General features: G+C 44.2%; 1 protein-coding gene across 16 annotated transcripts in view; it reads left to right on the top strand.

The window, feature by feature from the left end:
* Positions 1-19,734, top strand: part of TRRAP (transformation/transcription domain associated protein) — a 117,641-nt gene that overhangs the window by 89,540 nt on the left and 8,367 nt on the right. For 12 of the 16 annotated variants that reach the window (XM_072753148.1, XM_072753147.1, XM_072753140.1 and 9 more), the window contains 9 exons: positions 573-838; positions 1,442-1,542; positions 6,078-6,279; positions 7,874-8,038; positions 9,435-9,525; positions 11,025-11,224; positions 11,967-12,228; positions 16,058-16,283; positions 17,219-17,436. In XM_072753148.1, the coding sequence (XP_072609249.1) occupies positions 573-838; positions 1,442-1,542; positions 6,078-6,279; positions 7,874-8,038; positions 9,435-9,525; positions 11,025-11,224; positions 11,967-12,228; positions 16,058-16,283; positions 17,219-17,436 (1,731 nt within the window). The remainder of the gene's footprint in view (positions 1-572; positions 839-1,441; positions 1,543-6,077; positions 6,280-7,873; positions 8,039-9,434; positions 9,526-11,024; positions 11,225-11,966; positions 12,229-16,057; positions 16,284-17,218; positions 17,437-19,734) is intronic. The other 4 variants (XM_025986222.2, XM_025986217.2, XM_072753146.1 and 1 more) reach the window with 1 other exon arrangement.

The raw sequence follows: 19,734 nt of genomic DNA, 5'->3' as shown, positions 1-19,734 counted from the left end.
CTGTTTTTGTTTTTTGTTTTTTGTTTTTTGTTTTTTCTTTCACCGGATGTTCTATTTTCTGGCAGGTTTGGTAGGTGGTGGTTGGTCTGGTGAGGGTAAAGGTGAGGGCAGTGAGAGACAAGGAGCTTCTCCCCACCTGCTAATGCTTCTCTGGTGAGAACAGTTGCCACTGGGAGTACAGACGGTGGGATCTGAGCTCCAGGGTGTGGCGCTCATGGTGGAGGCACCCCGAGGAGGAGCTGCTTGACAATGGCTTGTGGAGCCTTCTCCAGGTGTCCTGGTCCTCTCTGCTCCTCCCTTCAAGCTGTCAGGCACCTCTTCAGAGCCACCTTTCTGATTTAGTTAGCCGCGATGCTAATGCTCAGCCATTAGGCAGTGCTGCTTAACCTCTTATTTTTATATAAAATATCTTCCTTGTATAAAACCCAAGGAAAAGCAATGAAGGTTTGTCACAGAGCTTCCCATTTTCATAAGCCACATGTGCGTGTTTTTCATTTTTTATTCAAGCCTTATTGCGGAACACTTTGAGAAATGTTTGGCAGGGACTGATAGCTCTTTTCTTTGCTCTCTAGCTATTGTAACTGCCTATGAAAACAGTTCTCAGCATGACCCAAGTTCAAACAACGCCATGCTTGGGGTTCACGCATCTGCATCGGCGATCATCCAGTATGGGAAGATCGCCCGTAAACAAGGACTGGTCAACGTAGCTCTGGACATACTAAGTCGCATTCATACTATTCCAACCGTGCCTATCGTTGATTGCTTCCAGAAGATTCGACAGCAAGTCAAATGCTACCTCCAGCTGGCGGGAGTCATGGGGAAAAACGAGTGTATGCAGGTAGAGTGTCAGCGGAAGCTGGTGCCTTCCCCCTCTGCTGAGGAGGTCTGGTGGAGCACAAGTACCCATATGGAAACTCCTGGTACAGAACGCAGGAAAGGAGGGTCAGAACTTTATATAAACACAGCATTATTAGCAGGAAACAGTCCCTTCACAACTAGAAAGGGAAAAGATACCACTTGAGTGTTTTTTTTTTTTTTTTTTTTTTTTACCACTTGAGTGTTGAAGGTCCACTTTATGTCTCTGTTTCACCTTGTCCTTGGTTAATATATTTAAGGAGAGAAAATGAAAAACAGCAGGATTATGGGTGTAAAAGTAGGTTTTGATGATGTTGAGAGGAATATTAATGAAAACAGTGAAACGGACTTAGGCATACAAAGCTTTGGAAGAAAGTATCTTTAAGGTATCAGGATCGAATGTGGCATTTAGCAATTCCGTTAAAGTATGCTTGTCAGGCAAGAACTGTTCATGGTAGCAAGTTGGCTCTCAAGTTGTTTGTCGATGACCCTTAGGACTTACTACCTAGAGAAATATTTTAATGCTGTTTTAACATCACTGTCTAAAAATTTCAAGAGCTTTTTTCCTACTTTTTTTTTTAAACAGGGTCTTGAAGTTATTGAATCCACAAACTTGAAATACTTTACAAAAGAGATGACAGCTGAATTTTACGCACTGAAGGGAATGTTCTTGGCTCAGATCAACAAGTATGTATGTTATACAGGAGGAGAAAAATTCATCAACTTAGTTATAACTTAGTGTCATTGTGAAGCTGCAGCTTAAAGTCTGTATGATTTAGTGATAGTTGTCAGAGGTGATTCTCCAGGTAGTCTGTCTCTGTGAAGATAGTAACTTAGAGCAGATTGATTAGCCAGTGTGATGTGTAGTACTTAAAGACACTTTTTATTTTTTTTATTTATTTATTTTTTTTTTAAAGACACTTTTTAGAAATGAATTGCTTAAACACAGAACTGCTGAGAACATAAATACATTTCCCCATTTTCACAGCATGACATTTTGGACTAGAGTTGATTTGATTCCTTTTATGGAAACAGTTCTTATTTTAGAACGGGGTCAGTCAGCTCTGACCTGCAGGCCAAATTCGGCCAGCATCTGGTTTTTGTAAATGATGTCTTGGAACACACCCATCCTCACTGATGTTGTCTATGGCTGCTTTCACACTATAGCCACAGAACGGAGTAGCTGTGACAAATTGTTTGGCCCACAAAGCGGAAATCCATTTAGTGTCTGGCCCATTACAGAAAAAGGTCCTAGAACCCTGCTTTAGAGAAATGAACATGAGATGAAATTTTGTTAAAAGGATACTGATGAAATATATTAAGATGCTGCTTATTGCCATATGTAGAGCTGTAAAGCCCACTTTTTACATTTCAATAAAAGGGGTTGCATTTTTAGCTTATTTTAAATAAGGAAGTGATTTTGTCAAGATAAAATTTTTTTTTAACATTTCAAATTCACGTGACCTAAAATACACCATTCAGAAGTGTACAGTTCAGTAGGTTTAGCACATTAATGGTGTTGTACAACCATCACCACCTGCTAATTCTAAAACATTTCCATTATCCTCAAAAGAAACCATATACCTGTTAGCAGTCACTCCCTGTTTTCTCCTTCCTTTGTACCCTGACATCCACTAATCTTTCTATCTCTGTGATGTTCTTATTCTGAACATTTTGTTTTGTTTTTTAAAGATTTTTTTATTCATGAGAAACACAGAGAAAGCGAGAGCGGCAGAGGGAGAAGTAGGCTCCATGCAGGGAGCCTGACTTGGGACTTGATCCTGGGTCTCCAGGATCAGGCCCTGGGCTGAAGGCGGTGCTAAACCGCTGAGCCACCCGGGTTGCCCTATTTTGAACATTTTGAATAAATGGAATCCTACAGCCTTTGGCCTTTTGTGCCTGGCTGCCTTCACTCAACATCATGTTTTCATGTGCTATAGCCCGTGTTAGTACTTCATTCCTTTTTGTGGGTGAATAATACTCCACAGTGTGTCTATATGTTTTATTTATGCATTAACAATCAGCGAACATTTGGACTATTTCCACGTGTGATTACTGTAAGGTGGCTGTGAGCGTTCACGTACAAGGTTTTGTGTGAGCGTTTGTTGTCACTTGCCTGGGGCATATGGGGGTGAATTTGCTTGGTCATGTGGTATTTCTTTATCTTTTTGAGAAACTGCAAGATGGTTTTCCAAGTGGCTGCACCATTTCACACTCCCACCAGCAGAGTTTTTGAGTTTCTAGCTTCTCCACATCTTTGCCAGCAGTTGTTGCTTCCCATTTTTCTGATTATAGCTGTGCTCATGAGTATGAAGTGGTGCCTCACTGGTTTTGTCATTTTCCTGTTGATCGGTGATGTTGAGTGTTTTTTCTATGCCATTTGTTTGTCTTCTCGACAGAAACGTGTATTCAGTTAACTTTGTCCATGACTAGGTTGGATTATTTGGCTTTTTATCACCCAGCTCTAATTCTGAGACATTTGGATGTGTCTCTGAGGTACACGGTTGTAGACATTTTCATGCTTTCTGGAGGCTGTGTTCTCACTTTCCTGATTATGCCCTTAATGCACAAAGCTTTTCATATTGAAGTTGAGTGTATCTGTTTTCTTGGGTTGCTCATACTTCTCATGTCTTTAGCTATGACACCATCACCTAACTTAAAATCACAAGATTTATTCCTATGAGTTCTTTGAAGAGTCTTAACAGGGTTAGCTCTTCAGTCAGGTCTTTAACCATTTTTAGTTAATTTTTATATGTGGCAGGAGATAGTGGTCCAAATACATTCTTTCACATGTGTATAATCTGTGTCCCAGCACCAGTTGTTGAAAAGACTTCTTTCCCATAGAAGGGCCTTGGCAGCCTTTTGGAAAGTTAGCCGACCAGAAAGGTAAAGGTTTGTTTCTGGACATTCATGTCTGTTCCATTAATGTATATCCATCCTTATGCTGGGGCCACACAGTGTTGCTTACTGTTGCTTTACAGTAAGATTTGGAATTGGGGAGCATTCTTCAACTTTATTCATTTCCAGGATGGTTTTGGCTGTTTGGAATCCCTAACATTTCCCTTTTTTTTTTTTTTTTTTGTATATTTTTTTTATTGTACTTCGATTTGCCAATATATAGTATAACACTCAGTGCCCTCCTCAGTGCCCGTCACCCAGTCACCCCATCCCCCTGCCCACCTCCCCTTCCATCCCCTTGTTTGTTTCCCTGAGTTAGGAGTCTCTCGTGTTCTGTCAGCCTCTCTGATATTTCCCACTCATTTTCTCTCCTTTCCCCTATGATCCCTTTCACTATTTTTTATATTCCCTGTATGAGTGAAACCATGTGATGATTGTCCTTCTCTGATTGACTTACTTCACTCAGCATAATACCCTCCAGTTCCATCCACATTGAAGCAAATGGTGAGTATTTGTCCTTTCCCTGACATTTCCACATGAGTTTTAGATTCTCCGTTTCTGCAAAAGAGATCTTTGGAATTGGAGTGATTGATCGCAGTGAATCTATAGGTGAATTTAGTGTTACCATCATAACAGTGTTAAATCTTCCAGCTCATGAACAAATGATATTTATTTAACAGTGTTTTCACTTAATAGTGTTTTACATTTTTTAGCATTACAAGTCTTGTATTTCTTATGCTAAATGTATTTCTAAATATTTTATTCCTACTGATATTAGTGAATTTTATTTCCAGATTCTACATAGCTAAAGTATAGAAATACACCTGAGTTTTGTATGTTACTCTTAAATTTTCAACTTTGCCAAATGTTTATTTGCTCTGGTGTGTATGTGTGTGTGTGTGTGTGTCTTCTTTAGGGTTTTCTGTATATGAGATTACATCATCTGCAAGTGGAGATAGTTGTACATCTTCCTTTCCAATCTGGATGCTTTTACTTTTTTCTTGCCTGATTGCTCTACCCAGGACTTTCGGTAATAAGTTCAATAGAAGTGGTGAAAGTTCTTGTGTTGTTCCTGGTCAAAGAGGAAAACCTTTTAGTTCTTCACAATTGAGTAAGATGTTACCTGTGGGCTTTTCCTGTGTGACCTTTATTATGTTAAAGTAGTTTTCTTCTATAACTAGTTGGATGTGTTTATCATGAAAGGGTGTTGGATTTCGTCAAATGCTTTTCCTGTACCAGCTGAGATGATTGTGTGTTTCTTTTTCCTTCTGCTAATGTGATTCATCACATGGGTTGTTTTATTTTTTTGTTTGTTTGTTTGTTTTATTTATATGTTGACCCAACACCTTGCATTGCTGTGATAAATGCTACTTGATCATGGTGTATAATCCTTTTCATATGCTGTTGGGTTTGGTTTGCATTTATATTTATGAGGGATATGAGTATCTATTTCTCTCATGTCTTGTACATTGTTGGAAGATGTAAAGCTGTCTCTTATTTGCAGATAGTAATGTGGTGCAGCCACTGTGGGAAATAGTTCATGAGTTCCTCAAAAACTTAAACACAGAATTCCCCTATGACCCAGGAATTCCACTCTAGGTATATACCCAAAAGACTTGAAAACGGGTGCCCAAGCAGGTTCTTGCCCATGAATGTTTGTAGCAGCGCTCTTCACAGTAGCCAAAATGTCAAAACAACTCAAATGAATGGATAAGCAAAGCACAGTGTAGAGACACAAAGTAGTATTCAGATGTAAAAAGGAATGTGTTGGGGATCCCTGGGTAGCTCAGCGGTTTGGCGCCTGCCTTTGGCCCAGGGCGCGATCCTGGAGTCCCGGGATCGAGTCCCACATCGGGCTCCTGGCGTGGAGCCTGCTTCTCCCTTTGCCTGTGTCTCTGCCTCTCTATGTCTATCATGAATAAATAAATAAAATCTTAAAAAAAAAAAAAAAAAGGAATGTGTTGACACCTGCTACAGCATGGGTGAACCTCAAAAAATCTGTGCTAAGTGAGAGAAGCCAGGCATGAAAAGTCACGTAATACACGATTCCGTTTCTATGAGAGACGCAAAATAGGTCAATCCATAGAGCCAGAAAGTGGGCTGCTGGTCCCCAGGGACTAGACATTGCGGAAGATGGAGAGTGACTGCTCCACATTATGGGGTCTTCTTTTGAGATAATAACAGTGTTGTGGCACCCGATAGAATGGCAGTTGTATGACAGTGTTAAGGTACTAAATGCCACTGAATTACTCGTTTTAATATGGCTGACTTTGTTACATGAAGCTCACCTAAAAAAAAATCGTTTTGATTTTGTCTTCTCACAGATCTGAGGAAGCAAACAAAGCATTTTCTGCAGCTGTGCAAATGCATGATGTGCTGGTGAAAGCTTGGGCCATGTGGGGTGATTATCTGGAGAACATCTTTGTGAAGGAGCGGCAGCTACATCTGGGGGTGTCTGCCATTACCTGTTACCTGCATGCATGCCGACATCAGAATGAGAGCAAGTCAAGGAAATACTTAGCCAAGGTAAGGCCAAAATAACTACTTTTCACCAAAGGCTGCCTGGTAGCCTACAGGTTTGCACGGGAAGCCAGCTCTTTCCTCATCCATGCTGGAGGTAAGACATTCTGTGGTGACACTGTCCATTCCCATCACTCTTCACAGTGTCTGTCATAGTTCAGTAGAAAGCTAAGAAAACTGAGGCCTAACACACCTGGAGTCCCAGGACTTTAAAGCAGCAAAACCATGCCTGGCATCAGTCCTGGGAGTCAAGTCCAGTGTTCTTGGGACCTCATCCTGGATACATATTCCTACAGACTGACAAGTAGGCTGCCAGGAGAGCTTACCCGCCTGATACCTGGTAGATTCTCCCCTCTCACTTGCAGGAGAGGTGCACACAGTCCTAGAGCTGCTCCGCTCTAGTCACAGGTGACGTGGGATCACATGATTTCTAGAGACACTACAGGGTATGGTCACACTTGGTGGATTTCTGTCCCATGTTGCCCCAGCACAGCATGGAGGACAGGGCTGGTGGCAGGTGAGCACCTGCCCAGAGATGCTGCTTAAAACTGTGATTCTTTCTTCCATGTTGTACCCTCTCTTCTGAAATAACATAAATAAAACACAGAATTAGGGGCACTTGAGTGGCTCAGTCGGTTAAGCATCTGCCTTCGGTTCAGGTCATGATCCTGGAGTCCTGGGATTGAACCCAGCATCAGGCTCAGTGGGGAGTTCAGTGGGGAGTCTGCTTCTTCCTCTGCCCCTCACCCCACTCATGCTCTCCCCCCCCCCCACAAATAAAATCTTTAAAACAGACCCAGAATTAATCCTTGTAGAAAACTTAAAAATAGACCATTCTGCTTTTTTGTTTTGTCGCATTAAAGGTTTGGATTTCGGGATCCCTGGGTGACGCAGTGGTTTAGCGCCTGCCTTTGGCCCAGGGCGCGATCCTGGAGACCCGGGATCGAATCCCACGTCGGGCTCCCAGTGCATGGAGCCTGCTTCTCCCTCTGCCTATGTCTCTGCCTCTCTCTCTCCCTCTCTCTGTGACTATCATAAATAAATAAAAATAAAAAAATTTTAAAAATAAATAAAGGTTTGGATTTCTTAGAGCCCCTGAATGTCCAAATTGGGAATGAATATCAGCATCTAGTATTTAAAGCCGACTCCAGAAACACACACCAGCTGTGGTGACACACACACAGAAGTTCTCTAGATATTTGCCTATTTCTCGATGTAATTGTTTCAGACATTTGTGGGCGCCCCATTCCAGGGTGGTGTTCATCACAGATTTTTAGCAAAAGTCCATTTTGTTTTGGTGATGTCGTGAGTGTGAATTAGCAAATTGATAGGCTCTTGAGTCTCTCGCCACTGCTTGCGGCTGATTGGGTCAGTTAGTGATTGGCAGTAATGTTTAATCTTGGTAAGAACTGTATTTGCATTTGGGGTTTCCTTTGTATATTGTATACCTTAAGTTTAGCAATATTGTTTGTCCTTTTGGACATATTTTCCCACATTGCCAGTAAGGCTATTCTATATGCTGTTTTAACGTTGGAGGAAAGTCACTTGATGAAGGGCCTCAGAAGTTTCATTCACCTCTGGGATTTTTCTTCTATCTTAGGTGCTGTGGCTTTTGAGCTTTGATGATGACAAAAACACTCTGGCAGATGCTGTGGACAAGTACTGCATTGGGGTTCCGCCCATTCAGTGGCTGGCCTGGATCCCGCAGCTGCTCACCTGCCTGGTGGGCTCTGAGGGAAAGCTGCTTTTGAACCTTATTAGCCAGGTGGGAGTAACAAGGTCTCTTTGTTCATGAGAAAATTATGCCTTCATTTCATGTGTAGGAAGGTATACACATTTAGATATCACTTGATCTAAAACACATTTAAAAATGATTGGAACAAAATAATCTGTTAGATCGTTACAGTAATAAAATGCTGATTTCTTTGCTTGCATATATTGCCACACAAAGATGCAAGTAAAACAAGTGTTCTTTTAAAATGTGCAGTTACTAATGAATCCTCTGAATTAGTGAAATGTGTATCTGATATTTTGCAGCCAAACTTACCTTCTGACTAAAGTCTTCATAATTGTAGCAGTTGTCATCCCTTGTGTGGTTCTTCTGAGTGAAAGCTGTGTGCACTGTGCATGTGGTTAGGGAATGGGACACACTGGGATCCCATAGGAAGGTTTTCATGACCATGATTTGAGATGATTTCAGGTTGTCCCTTGGTGTGAAAAGCCTGATGAGTAGAGGAAGGCCCCCAACGGTGGGAATTTGGAGACCGCTGTATGTCATATAGCGCCTGTGACTGACTCCTCATGAATGAAGAGCATCCTAACCAAGCATTTAGGAACTTGCTGCTCATCATTCTGTCTCCAGCTTGCTTTGCCCTTTACATGTGACTCATCATCCATGTTGTACCCAGAAATAGTTTTATTTTCCCCCCTTTAAAGCCTGCAGCAATGTGCCTGGGTATTGGCATTTTGCCTAGAGTTTATCTCCTGGGATGTAGATTCAGTCTATGTGATGTAATCATTCATCAGACATCTCTTAATGTATGTTAGCCAGCTATTGTGTGGCCTGTGGCAGAGCTAGACTCTATTCCTGTCTTTTCATAGGCACATTTGGAAGGGTCTGAGTAACTAGCTATTCTGGCATTTTGAAGAAGCCATAGAACCCCAGTTTGGTAAGGCAAGTGTTTCTTACCTTAAACAGAAAATCTTCTGTATCCTCCTTGCGGTTATATGAAGTTTCTCCCTAATGAACCCATTTGTCAGTTAGAATCTGCTTCCAGTTCCCAGTGAATTGTGCCTAGCATAAAGACTGACCTTACATGTTGTCCCATTACTTGGCTGAGTGAGATCCAGAGACCAGTGTGTTTTGTTGTCTTCAGATTTCCCGAATCAAAGGCAAATGTGGTTTCTGTCTTTAATAGTCCCCAGGCAGAGTACTTACACTGTGTTGATCTTTCTCAGATCTTTTAGAGGTAAACTAGGCATTTTACCTGCTGTTTAATCCGGACTCATACATGAGCCCCTGTGGTGGAGTATTTGTCTCCTTGGTTCAGAGGTAGACCCCAGCCCGTTGACAAGTAGCAGCAGTGACTTTCCGTACAAATTGTCATTATCCAGAAGCACAGTGATGAGCAGTGCTCTTTATGTTCCATGTCTCTGAGCAGGTTGGACGCGTGTATCCCCAGGCAGTCTATTTTCCCATCCGGACCCTGTACCTGACCCTGAAAATAGAGCAGCGGGAACGCTACAAGAGCGGTATGTCTCGGACAGGGCAAGCTAATCAAATTGTGGAGGGCTCATTCTGTGGGGGTATTCCATGTTTGGATGGCTGGGGACACACTCCTACCCTCAACCTGTCTGTCTTTAGCCAGCGAGAAGACACTTTGGGGCTGGAAAGTAAAGCCTAATCTATGAAAAAAGGCAATGGCTCTCATGGTTGTGATTTAGTAGAGTGTTGGTTTATCTGAATGATTTGGTCCATAAGTAGAAAAAAATATATGAAATTTTTAGCTCTGGATAATTATAAAGTTTAATAATACATTCTGGTAAGGAGTATAAATGTCAGTGTGTATGTCATTTAGCTTATAAAGTCTTTAGCTGTCAGAAGAAATCAGCATAGAGATCAGTCTTACAAGATTCACTTAGAAGAGTCTTAATCTGTACTGAATAGCCCTCCTATGTAAGAAATAACTTACTAATGGTTTCTTTTTCCCGCTACACATGGTGCCTTGGTAAACCATTAAAGCACCATCTGCTTCAGCCCATTTTTAACACCCAGATGTTCATGCTGCAAGCCCAAAGACTTTGTAAGGTCACCTGATCCACTGGGCGTGGTCGCATTACCCGCTGCTGAGCTGGGCTGGTCAGGAGACTGCATGGCACGTTCCAGCTGTAGCCTCACGGGTCTACCTCGGTAGATGTGCGTTTGGGTCATTTGAAAATTAAGGTTCTTTTATTCTGAGTGAGCCAAAGCTAGAGAAATAGGCATTTGGTTCTACATTTCTACAGCATATTTCTCATACAGCAAATAACTGTATTTTTCAGAAATACGTTTTTAACACACATGATTTTTGCTTTCCTAAATGGAAGAAAATGTAGACTTGCTCATTAGTTACTTTCTGATTCTCTAAGCTATCTGCAAAGAATGTATTGTGAAATATTTTCCCCAAACTTTTAAAAGATGCTCAGGCTCATTAGTAAAGTTAAAAATGAGAGGACAGGGATCCCTGGGTGGCGCAGCGGTTTGGCGCCTGCCTTTGGCCCAGGGCGCGATCCTGGGGACCCGGGATCGAGGCCCACATCGGGCTCCCGGTGCATGGAGGCTGCTTCTCCCTCCGCCTGTGTCTCTGCCTCTCTCTCTCTCTGTGACTATCATAAATAAATAAAAATTAAAAAATTAAAAAAAAATACTTTAAAAAAAAAATGAGAGGACAGTGAACACTTGTGCGCCCCCACCTCAGTCCACCATGTACCACACAGCCCTGGTTGCTCTTTTCTTGATGTGACGCTTTTTGCTTTTCACGGAAACATCTGAGGCCAGGTTGGTAGGCAGTCGCGCTCCACGTGCCCAAATCCCTCAGCGCACGTCTCCTTAGAGCCAGGGCGGCTCCCACAGTCCCTGGGGAACCGGCCTCGTGATGTATTAACACGCCTGCAGGAACCAGCGTTCCTTTGGCCGATGGGTCCTCTAGAGCACCATCTCTCGCATCGGGCCAGTTTTGCGCTGACATTGGCGTTGTGTGTGTTACTCTCAGATTCTGGACAGCAGCAGCCAAGTTCAGTGGGTAACCAGTCCCATTCTGCATCAGATCCAGGGCCCATAAGAGCAACAGCACCAATGTGGCGCTGCAGCCGAATCATGCACATGCAGCGAGAACTCCACCCAACACTTCTGTCTTCCCTGGAAGGCATCGTTGATCAGATGGTCTGGTTCAGAGAAAACTGGCATGAAGAGGTATGTAGGGAACCTACCATCCTGTGTACTCTGGGCTGTCTTACCTTCAGATTAGCTGCCTGGTCCATGTATGTGTTCTGTGTTACCTATTTGGACAGTAGAGTGAGCAGATAGCTATGTCTGCATCCTAAGGTAGCCTCAGATATTTGAAGCAGAGTATGCCAGAAGAAGATGAGATTGAGAAAGCCAGTTCTGGCCTCACCATACATCTGTGCTCACATCTGTGAGTGCTGTAATTCACTACCACCTAATTCCAGTTAACCAGGAGCAGTAATGGGTGTGAGCAGGGTCCGTGGTGTAGGTAACTCCAGAGGCGGAGTTCTTCAATGAGCTTTTCGGTAGCCAGGCCCTCTCCTTAATCTGGTGACAAAAGGATGAGTCCTTATTATCTAAATGTTTGTTTTATTGGCCAGGAGGCCCCCTTATTACTGTTTCTTTACGCAGCAGTAACTGCAAAGCTGTCTGCATATAAGGTGTTTTCTATGGCTAATCAACAGAAGGGTGTTTGTATGACGTAAGTGGGGGTTTTTTATTTTTTGTGTTCAGGACACTTCTCCTCATGGTTAAAAACATAGCTGACAGTGTGGAGCATACAGGTTGCCTCTATGCTGTACTCACTGATCTTACACCTACTATGTGCTGGGAGGTGGTGGAGGGGACATGCTGGTCAGATGCTTTGTGGTCTGTTAGTTGCTGGAATTGAGAGCTGTTTTGTAAATCATCTTGGGTCTCTTTCCACTAGGTTCTCAGGCAGCTCCAGCAGGGCCTGGCGAAATGTTACTCTGTTGCATTTGAAAAAAGTGGAGCAGTGTCCGATGCCAAAATTACCCCCCACACTCTAAATTTTGTCAAGAAGTTGGTGAGCACATTTGGGGTAGGCCTGGAGAATGTGTCCAATGTCTCGACCATGTTCTCCAGCGCAGCCTCTGAGTCTCTAGCCAGGCGGGCACAGGCTACTGCCCAGGACCCTGTCTTCCAGAAGCTGAAGGGCCAGTTTACAACCGGTGAGTCCTTTCCTGTACCTAGAGAAGTGTTCCACTCACTGTTCTTCGTCTTTAACATTTCATCTACTTGTTATTTCTTTGTTTTCATGAGCACTGTCAAATGCAGACTCTGGGATCCCTGAGTGGCTCAGCAGTTTAGCGCTTGCCTTTGCCCCAGGGTGTGATCCTGAAGTCCTAGGCTCGAGTCCCACATCAGGCTCCCTGCATGGAGCCTGTTCCTCCCTCTGCCTGTGTCTCTGCCTCTCTTTCTCTCTGTGTCTCTCATGAATAAATAAAGAAAATCTTTAAAAATAAAATAAAATGCAGACTCAGATCACAAGGTCACTGTGACTCAGCAACCTAAGGTTGCACATCCTTCTCTTCAGTGAAGGGTTAAGGTCTGGAGCCAGGCTCCATGTGAGGAGATGGAGGGTGTTAGGAAGAGAAAGGTTTCATGGGGAAACCACCCTTTCCTGTCCCTTCCTCCATTGGGTTTTTGTGGGAAAACTGAACAGTGGGAGGTGAGATAGGCTCAAGGTACAGGGCTCAAGGTGACACGTAGAGTTCAAACCTGTAGTGGATTCAGGTGGTAGAAAGACAAGGAGATTGTATCATCATTACTTGTCCTTGTTTTGGGTTGGGTTCGTGTGTCTTCCGAGGCCCCCAAGAGCATGAATCTTGGCTCCAGCTTTGCATGATCAGTGGCAGATGAGTCCAGTCTCCTTTGGCCTCAGCCTTCACCTGCCAGACAGGCCCCTGGTTCCCTCAGTGCGTGCATACATAGGCCAACTGCCAAGGCCAACCATGTCCCCTGGTGTGCAGGCAGTCCTGCCACCCATGTCCCACTGCCACCCTGCTGACCTGCCCGTCCTCTGGCAGAGGAGCCCTGGCAAGCACCAGGTCTCAGAGTATCTCTTTAGCTGCCTGGGGAACTCCTGCAGGCTTTTGAGTCTCAACCCATGAATGATCATCATAGGAAAGAAGATTTGTCTGGTCAACTTGCCTGCTTAAAAGAAACATTTTACTTTAATTATTGCTTTTATAATTATGTCCAGAACTTCTTTCTTCACTGATACACTAAGCCATAGAAAAAGTGGTCACACTGTTAGTTGTCTAAAATATCTTTTAAGAACTGTTCCGTTGTAGAGAACATAGCTAGAAATATGTGCTGTGTAGATGAGATTGAAATCCTGTAAAAGAAAATATTTATCCCACTAATGGCAAAGGATGCTTTGCAGCTACAGCCATGAGTTTCTTTTGATCTATGTCAGATACAGCATGTCCTGCCATCATTCCAGGTAGCCCCAGGGCCCCGGGTTTCTTTCCCTTGTGGTGTGAGTGGGACTTTAAAGGTAATGCTGGACTCCCCTTAAGCTTGAGGGCCTTCCTCAGTGCACCTGGACAAAGATGGTGTTTGAACAGTAAAACATGAGCCTCTCACACCTTTTTCACATGAAAAGAAATCTGTCATCTTAGATTTCTTTTTTTGTGACATTCACATGATGGGTCTGTCACTATTCCCTGAAAAAAGTCCTGAGATGAATTTTATGGAAACTATCATATTTTACTCCAGGGAAATGATACTCAGTATGTCTTTATCTTAAAATGTCCACTCATTAAATCAAATGTAGTCTGAAATAGATTTCATTATGAGACAAAGTCATTTGGATTTTGATATAAAAAAATACAAAACCTGAAATTCGTAGGAAGAGCGCTATGAGGCTCTAACCCTCTTCTAAGCATGGAGTTTCATATGTCAGAGCTCTGCAGCCCCTCTGATCCTTCTTTCCCAGGAAGAACCAGCTCTTGTGTTTCAGTGCGATGTTCTAGTCCACACAGCAGAGTGAGAGTTGCCCCACCTCCATCCTCGGGCAACATCGCACATGTTGGCTAACTCCCAACCCCATAAGGAAGCAGAAGAAAGTTCGAAGATAGTATCTCACCTTTATCCCAGGGATTGAGAACATATGTACACACAGGAACTTGAACACGAATGTGGCAGCCATTTTATTTGCAAAAATGCCACACTGAGAATTGATTAGCAAAGTGTGCCATATCTGTACTCACATGAGATAAATAAAGTGGGGTTTTAGCCATTGATTGGGCAACTTGGCTGAACCTCAAATTATGCTGAATGCAAAAAAGCCAATCTCAAAAGGATACTTATTGCATGGTTCTTACTTAAGAAACATTTGTAAAATAACCAGTTGCTCAGTTGGTTAAGCAACTGCCATTAGCTCAGGTCATAGTCTCAGAGTCCTGGGGATTGAGCCCCACATCGGGCTCCCTGCTCAATGGGGAGTCTGCTTCTCCTTCTCCCTCTGCCTTTTATGTTGACTCTCTTGTTCTCCCTCTCTCCCACGTGTTCTCTTTCTCTCTGTCTCATAAATAAATCTTTAAAATTTTTCTTTTTGAAGTAGTGTTACAGTGGAGGTGGAGAATGGGTTAGTGGTGGCCAGGAGTTAGGGATTCAGGGCTCAGGTGGGTGTGGCCATACGGCTGACACAGGGTGCCTGTGGTGATGGACAGTTGATCACCTTGATTGTAGTGCTTCTGGGCGTGCTAAGGTCACGCTGGGGTTTGGATGGCCATAGTCCCTCTGGTGCCTTTGGGCTGCCTGTGTAGGTGTTGATGGGGCCTTCACCAGCCCCTGGTTCTACGTTCACATTGACTCCCAATCATTTTCTCTGCGTTTGGCCCTGGTCCAGTCCCTAGCAGCCCTGGAGGAGGCAGCAAGTAGGCCAAGCCTGCAGGAGGCAGTGAGGACCTGGGAGAGGAGTCTGCATCAGGATCTCCCACACACAACCTAACTCTGCAGAAGAGCATCTACAAGAGGCGCCAGAGAGGGCAGCCTGGGTAGCGCAGCAGTTTAGCGCCGCCTTAGGCCTGGGGCATGATCCTGGACACCCAGGGTCGTGTCCCATGTTGGACTCCCTGCATGGAGCCTGCTTCTTCCTCTGCCTGTGCCTCTACCTGCTTCTTCCTCTGCCTGTGCCTCTACCTCTCTGTCTCTCTGTTTCTCATGAGTAAATAAATAAAATCTTCAAAAAAAAAAAAAGGCACCAGAGAGCCCTTCAGCTTGAGTGTGAAGGTCCCCTGCCGCATCACAGATTCCCATCCTTGTCAGCAAGAGGATGGTAGCTCCCATGGGGTCTATTTGCAGCAGAAATGATTCGACTTATCCTGACCTTCAGGCTCTGGCAAATTAGAGAAACTCGGAGCCCCTTCCACCACCGGTGCTCATCTGTGTGGAACTGAGGCTTTTTTTAAAGACTAACTTTTCAGCTGAATTGACCTTTTAATATCGAATTTCAGTAAAACCTGAGAAATACAGGAGTGTTTTAATTGCTTAAATGCAAAGTGCGTGTTTTCCATTTTTGTCACTTCTGTTTCTTTTCTTAATTTCTTCTGATGAACTGATTTATAATTTACTGTATGCCTGGATTGGGCTTTTTTTTTTTTCTCCTTTAGCTTCAGATTGATGACTGTGTTGGCTTTTGACATGGGGCCATGGTTCCTGAGTGTGATGCTTGCTCTCAGGCAGGGCTGGCCCAGGGGGCTCCTATGCCCCTCGGAGGGCTCCACGTAACCTCTGGTGATGATGGGGGATGAGCTTTCCTGTTAGCAGTTCATCTCTTTCCTCCTGCAGTTTCGGGGTCAGCAGAGATGTTGCTCAGGCTTCAACTTACACTTTAAAGAGCGACAGAAACTAAAATGCTTTTTGCTCCAGATTAGACATAGAATAAAACATGCCTGTTTCCTACCCGCGAGGCTCTTGAGCATGATTTTGTGGTGAATTCCAGATAACCCAGATGATTAAAAATGTTTTTAATTATATTTTATTTTGGAGATTTTGACTTCAGTGTTCCAGGATCCATGAAGCTTCATAATCTTATTTCTAAGTTGAAAAAGTGGATCAAAATCCTGGAGGCTAAAACCAAGCAGCTTCCAAAGTTCTTCCTCATAGAAGAAAAGTGCCGGTTTTTAAGCAATTTCTCAGCACAGACAGCTGAAGTAGAAATTCCAGGAGAATTTTTGATGCCAAAGCCAACCCATTATTACATCAAGATTGCTCGGTGAGTGAACCCAGCATGGCAGTTGATCCACTAACACACACCACTGCCCGCTGCAGGGCAGAACTGGTACCGTGGTGCAGACTCATTCCCTCCCCCATGCTCTCCTAGTCCCTGAAACAGGAGAACATGAGATTGTGGAATCAGGCACTTAAAGGGTCTGGCCTAAGTGATGGGTGAAATGTCTGGAGTCAAGTTTGTGTTTCTTTTGCTTTTAAAAATACCTTTTCTGAATCCCCGTGGAACTGGACAGAATAGAAAGTTCCCCAGTCTGTAAAACTCTTAAAGCTCAATATTCAAAACAGAATTGGACAATTGTAATGTGTATTAGAGCATATGTTGTATCTTATTGTAAATGCCAGAAGTACTGTAACAAATGGTCATAACCAGAAGTCTGCTTTTTCACGCATCCAGAAATGGGTTTCCCAGTCATCTGGATGTGACTCCTTTTCAGGGCCAGCCCTCCCTGCTCCCTGATTTCTGTTGGCGGCCAAGGCCCATGGCAGGGAGGTAAAGGCAAGGGTGTGTAGTCTTCACACTCACTCTTGGGGCACCTGCTCCCCGGCGGGCTCTGTGCCTGATTATCCTGCTCCTGACATTCAGACTCTGCCTCCCACCCCCCACTGGCTCTGTGGCTGAGGGGGCTCAGCGCCAATTCAGCTCCTGAGGCAGGACCCTATGGCCTGATGGTTTTAAAGCTTACAGCATCATCTTCTCTTCCACCTTGTGTTTTCACTCTGCCAAGGTGTCTTCCCCCACATTGTAAAATAATGTCACACCATTTATACCTTGTCAAAGTGACACCTGGACTTGCAGTAGTCTGTGTTGTCACCACAATTCCAGATGCCATTCTTAAAAGTTCTGTTTCTTCTCAAAGAAAAGGATTGGAAATTGAGGCCTTGGGGAGCTAGTATTTCATTGTGTGCTTGCTTGGGTAGGTTTATGCCCAGGGTGGAGATCGTGCAGAAGCACAACACCGCAGCCCGGAGACTGTACATCCGCGGACACAACGGCAAGATTTACCCATACCTCGTCATGAACGATGCCTGCCTGACAGAGTCCCGGCGAGAGGAGCGTGTGCTGCAGCTGCTCCGCCTGCTAAACCCCTGTTTGGAGAAGAGGAAAGAAACCACAAAGAGACACTTATTTTTCACAGGTATGAGAGGTGCACTTTGGGGGTACACAGCTGATCCCGCTAGCCTTTGCGGGTTTTCATGTGCCGTCTCTTGGGAACCGAGAGTGCCCTGAAGCACACAAAGGAGGGAGAGTTCTGGAATGAGGGCCCTGCTCCAACAAGAAGCCACTCCCTAGCCTTTCGGCTCCTCGCTACAAGATGAGTGCTTTGATGAATACTTGTTTAGATAAGCGGGTGCCGTGTCTGGGCACACTGCTTTTGCTCCTTGCCCGGGAGTCCATCATGCTCTGGTGAAACATTGGCTGAGTACAGGGCATATTGTGAGCATGTTAGCAGCATGTCATGAGCATGTTTAAGTGAGCTCTCTGGATGACTTCTGGAGTTCATGTTGCACTGTGTGGCCACTGCTGGCACCCACCTTCCCGGCAGGACATGCAGCATGAGGAGGGTCGAGAAGCCCTGTGAAGGCTGTAGAAATATTGGTCACATGGCAACCAGTTTTCTCTGAGTAAGATCTTTCCATGTCAACTTATGTGTGATTCGTGGATGATCCATTTCTGTCTAATAGGGGCAGAGGTGAGCTGCCTATAATCCTATTCAGAGTAGAGAACCATTGTAAAAACATTTTAGCATCTCGTCTCCAAGGTTAGGAGCCCATCGCAATGCATATTATCTAGTCCCGTGTGGAACTTTCTTCTGACCACTAAGAATCCAGCCCATTTTGACCTAAAATCTTTTACCCTTAAGTTCAATATCCTGAAAATAAGTAGATCGAAAAAACAAATCTATAGAAAACCATTTGCATGTTAACATGTGTATAATGTGATCTATAGTGTTGATCATGTCTGGGGTAATAGATGGTTCTTTGGTTTTTCCAAAGAAACAAACTCTTGGTCAGCATCATACAACAGTTCACATATATGCCGTAGAGTCACTGTGGAATTTATGGTTTGAAGCCATGGCAGCAAACTAGTAGTTGTGCTTTAACTGACATTAGGCAAAATTCATTCTGGGTTCAGTAGAAGTCAGAATGTGTGTGTGTGTGTGTGTGTGTGTGTGTGTGTGTGTGTGTGTGTGTACCACATTGACACCAAATGTGGGTGCAGACGGTCATAGTGGCCTAGGGACTGGCTGGTGCAGGCACCAGGTCAGAGCTTCCACTTGCTCACTAAGCAACATCAGTGTAGCTTGCTGCTATGCCCCCCTGTGGACAAGCTTGATTTTGCTACCTTCTTGCTATCTTTTGGGAATTTTGGCTTGAAATGTCTTAAGGCGTACCTGGCTGGCTCAGTCGGTAGAGCATGTGACTCTCAATCTCAAGAGTCTTGAGTTCAAGCCCCACATTGGGCACAGAGCTTACTTTAAAAAAAAAAAAAGTCTTAGTAGTAGTATCTTGATCTAGTATTTTTAAAGTATAATTTGCCAACAACATTTTGGGGTACATACTGTACTCATTTATGGATGAAGAAACTGAAGTTTGTAGAAGTCCAGTGACCATTCTCAAGGTCACATCACTGGGAAAACAGACTTGGGATGTGAGTGCAGGCTGTCTGGCTCCAGGGCTGGCACACCCAGCACTTTCTGGTTGAGTGCAGTCCTGTTGGAGATTATCATCATGTGAGACGAATTGCTTCATCAACTACGTCTCCAGTGCAAGAGTGGTCATCCAGGTGCCACATGTGCCTCACTCTCAATACAGCTCCACAAAGTTACTGAGTGGAGTGATCAGATTTCGTTCTGGGAGCTTTCCATAGCTGAACCACAGAACACAGAAAATGACTGGAGTGTTTTCCTAATTTCCCGAAGGTGGGGCCAGCCATCCCGACACCGGGAGACAAGTTAACATAACCACACTGGATGGGCACCTTGGAGTGAGCGGGAAGATTGAACTCTCCTGATAGAACCCTGATGGAGGACATTGGCAGAATCTCTAACTTTTATTTTTATTCATGAGAGAGAGAGGGTGGCAGAGACACAGGCAGAGGGAGAAGCAGGCTCCATGCAGGGAGCCCAATATGGGACTCGATCCCAGGACTCCAGGATCATACCCTGGGCTGGAGGCGGCGCTCAACCGCTGAGCCACCCAGGGCTGCCCTCTAACTTTTATTTTTAAAGATTGCTTTCTAAAGTGTTTCTGTTCACATGTGTCTTAATCACAAGTGATGGCAGCTCGGGCTCCATCACCCAGGAGACATGGGCCTTCTTGCTGTATGCCAAGTAAGCGCATGGTGTGTGACTTTCAACTTTACCCCCTTCCTTTGCTCATGAAGGGCTGAGTGAGCTGCTCCCAGGACGTCCCTGGAGGTTAGAGTCAAGCGC

This window comes from Vulpes vulpes, chromosome 3, assembly GCF_048418805.1.
Source record: "Vulpes vulpes isolate BD-2025 chromosome 3, VulVul3, whole genome shotgun sequence".
NCBI lineage: Eukaryota > Metazoa > Chordata > Mammalia > Carnivora > Canidae > Vulpes > Vulpes vulpes.
Note: the sequence above shows the minus strand (reverse complement) of the source record. Positions and strands in the feature narration are given on the sequence as shown.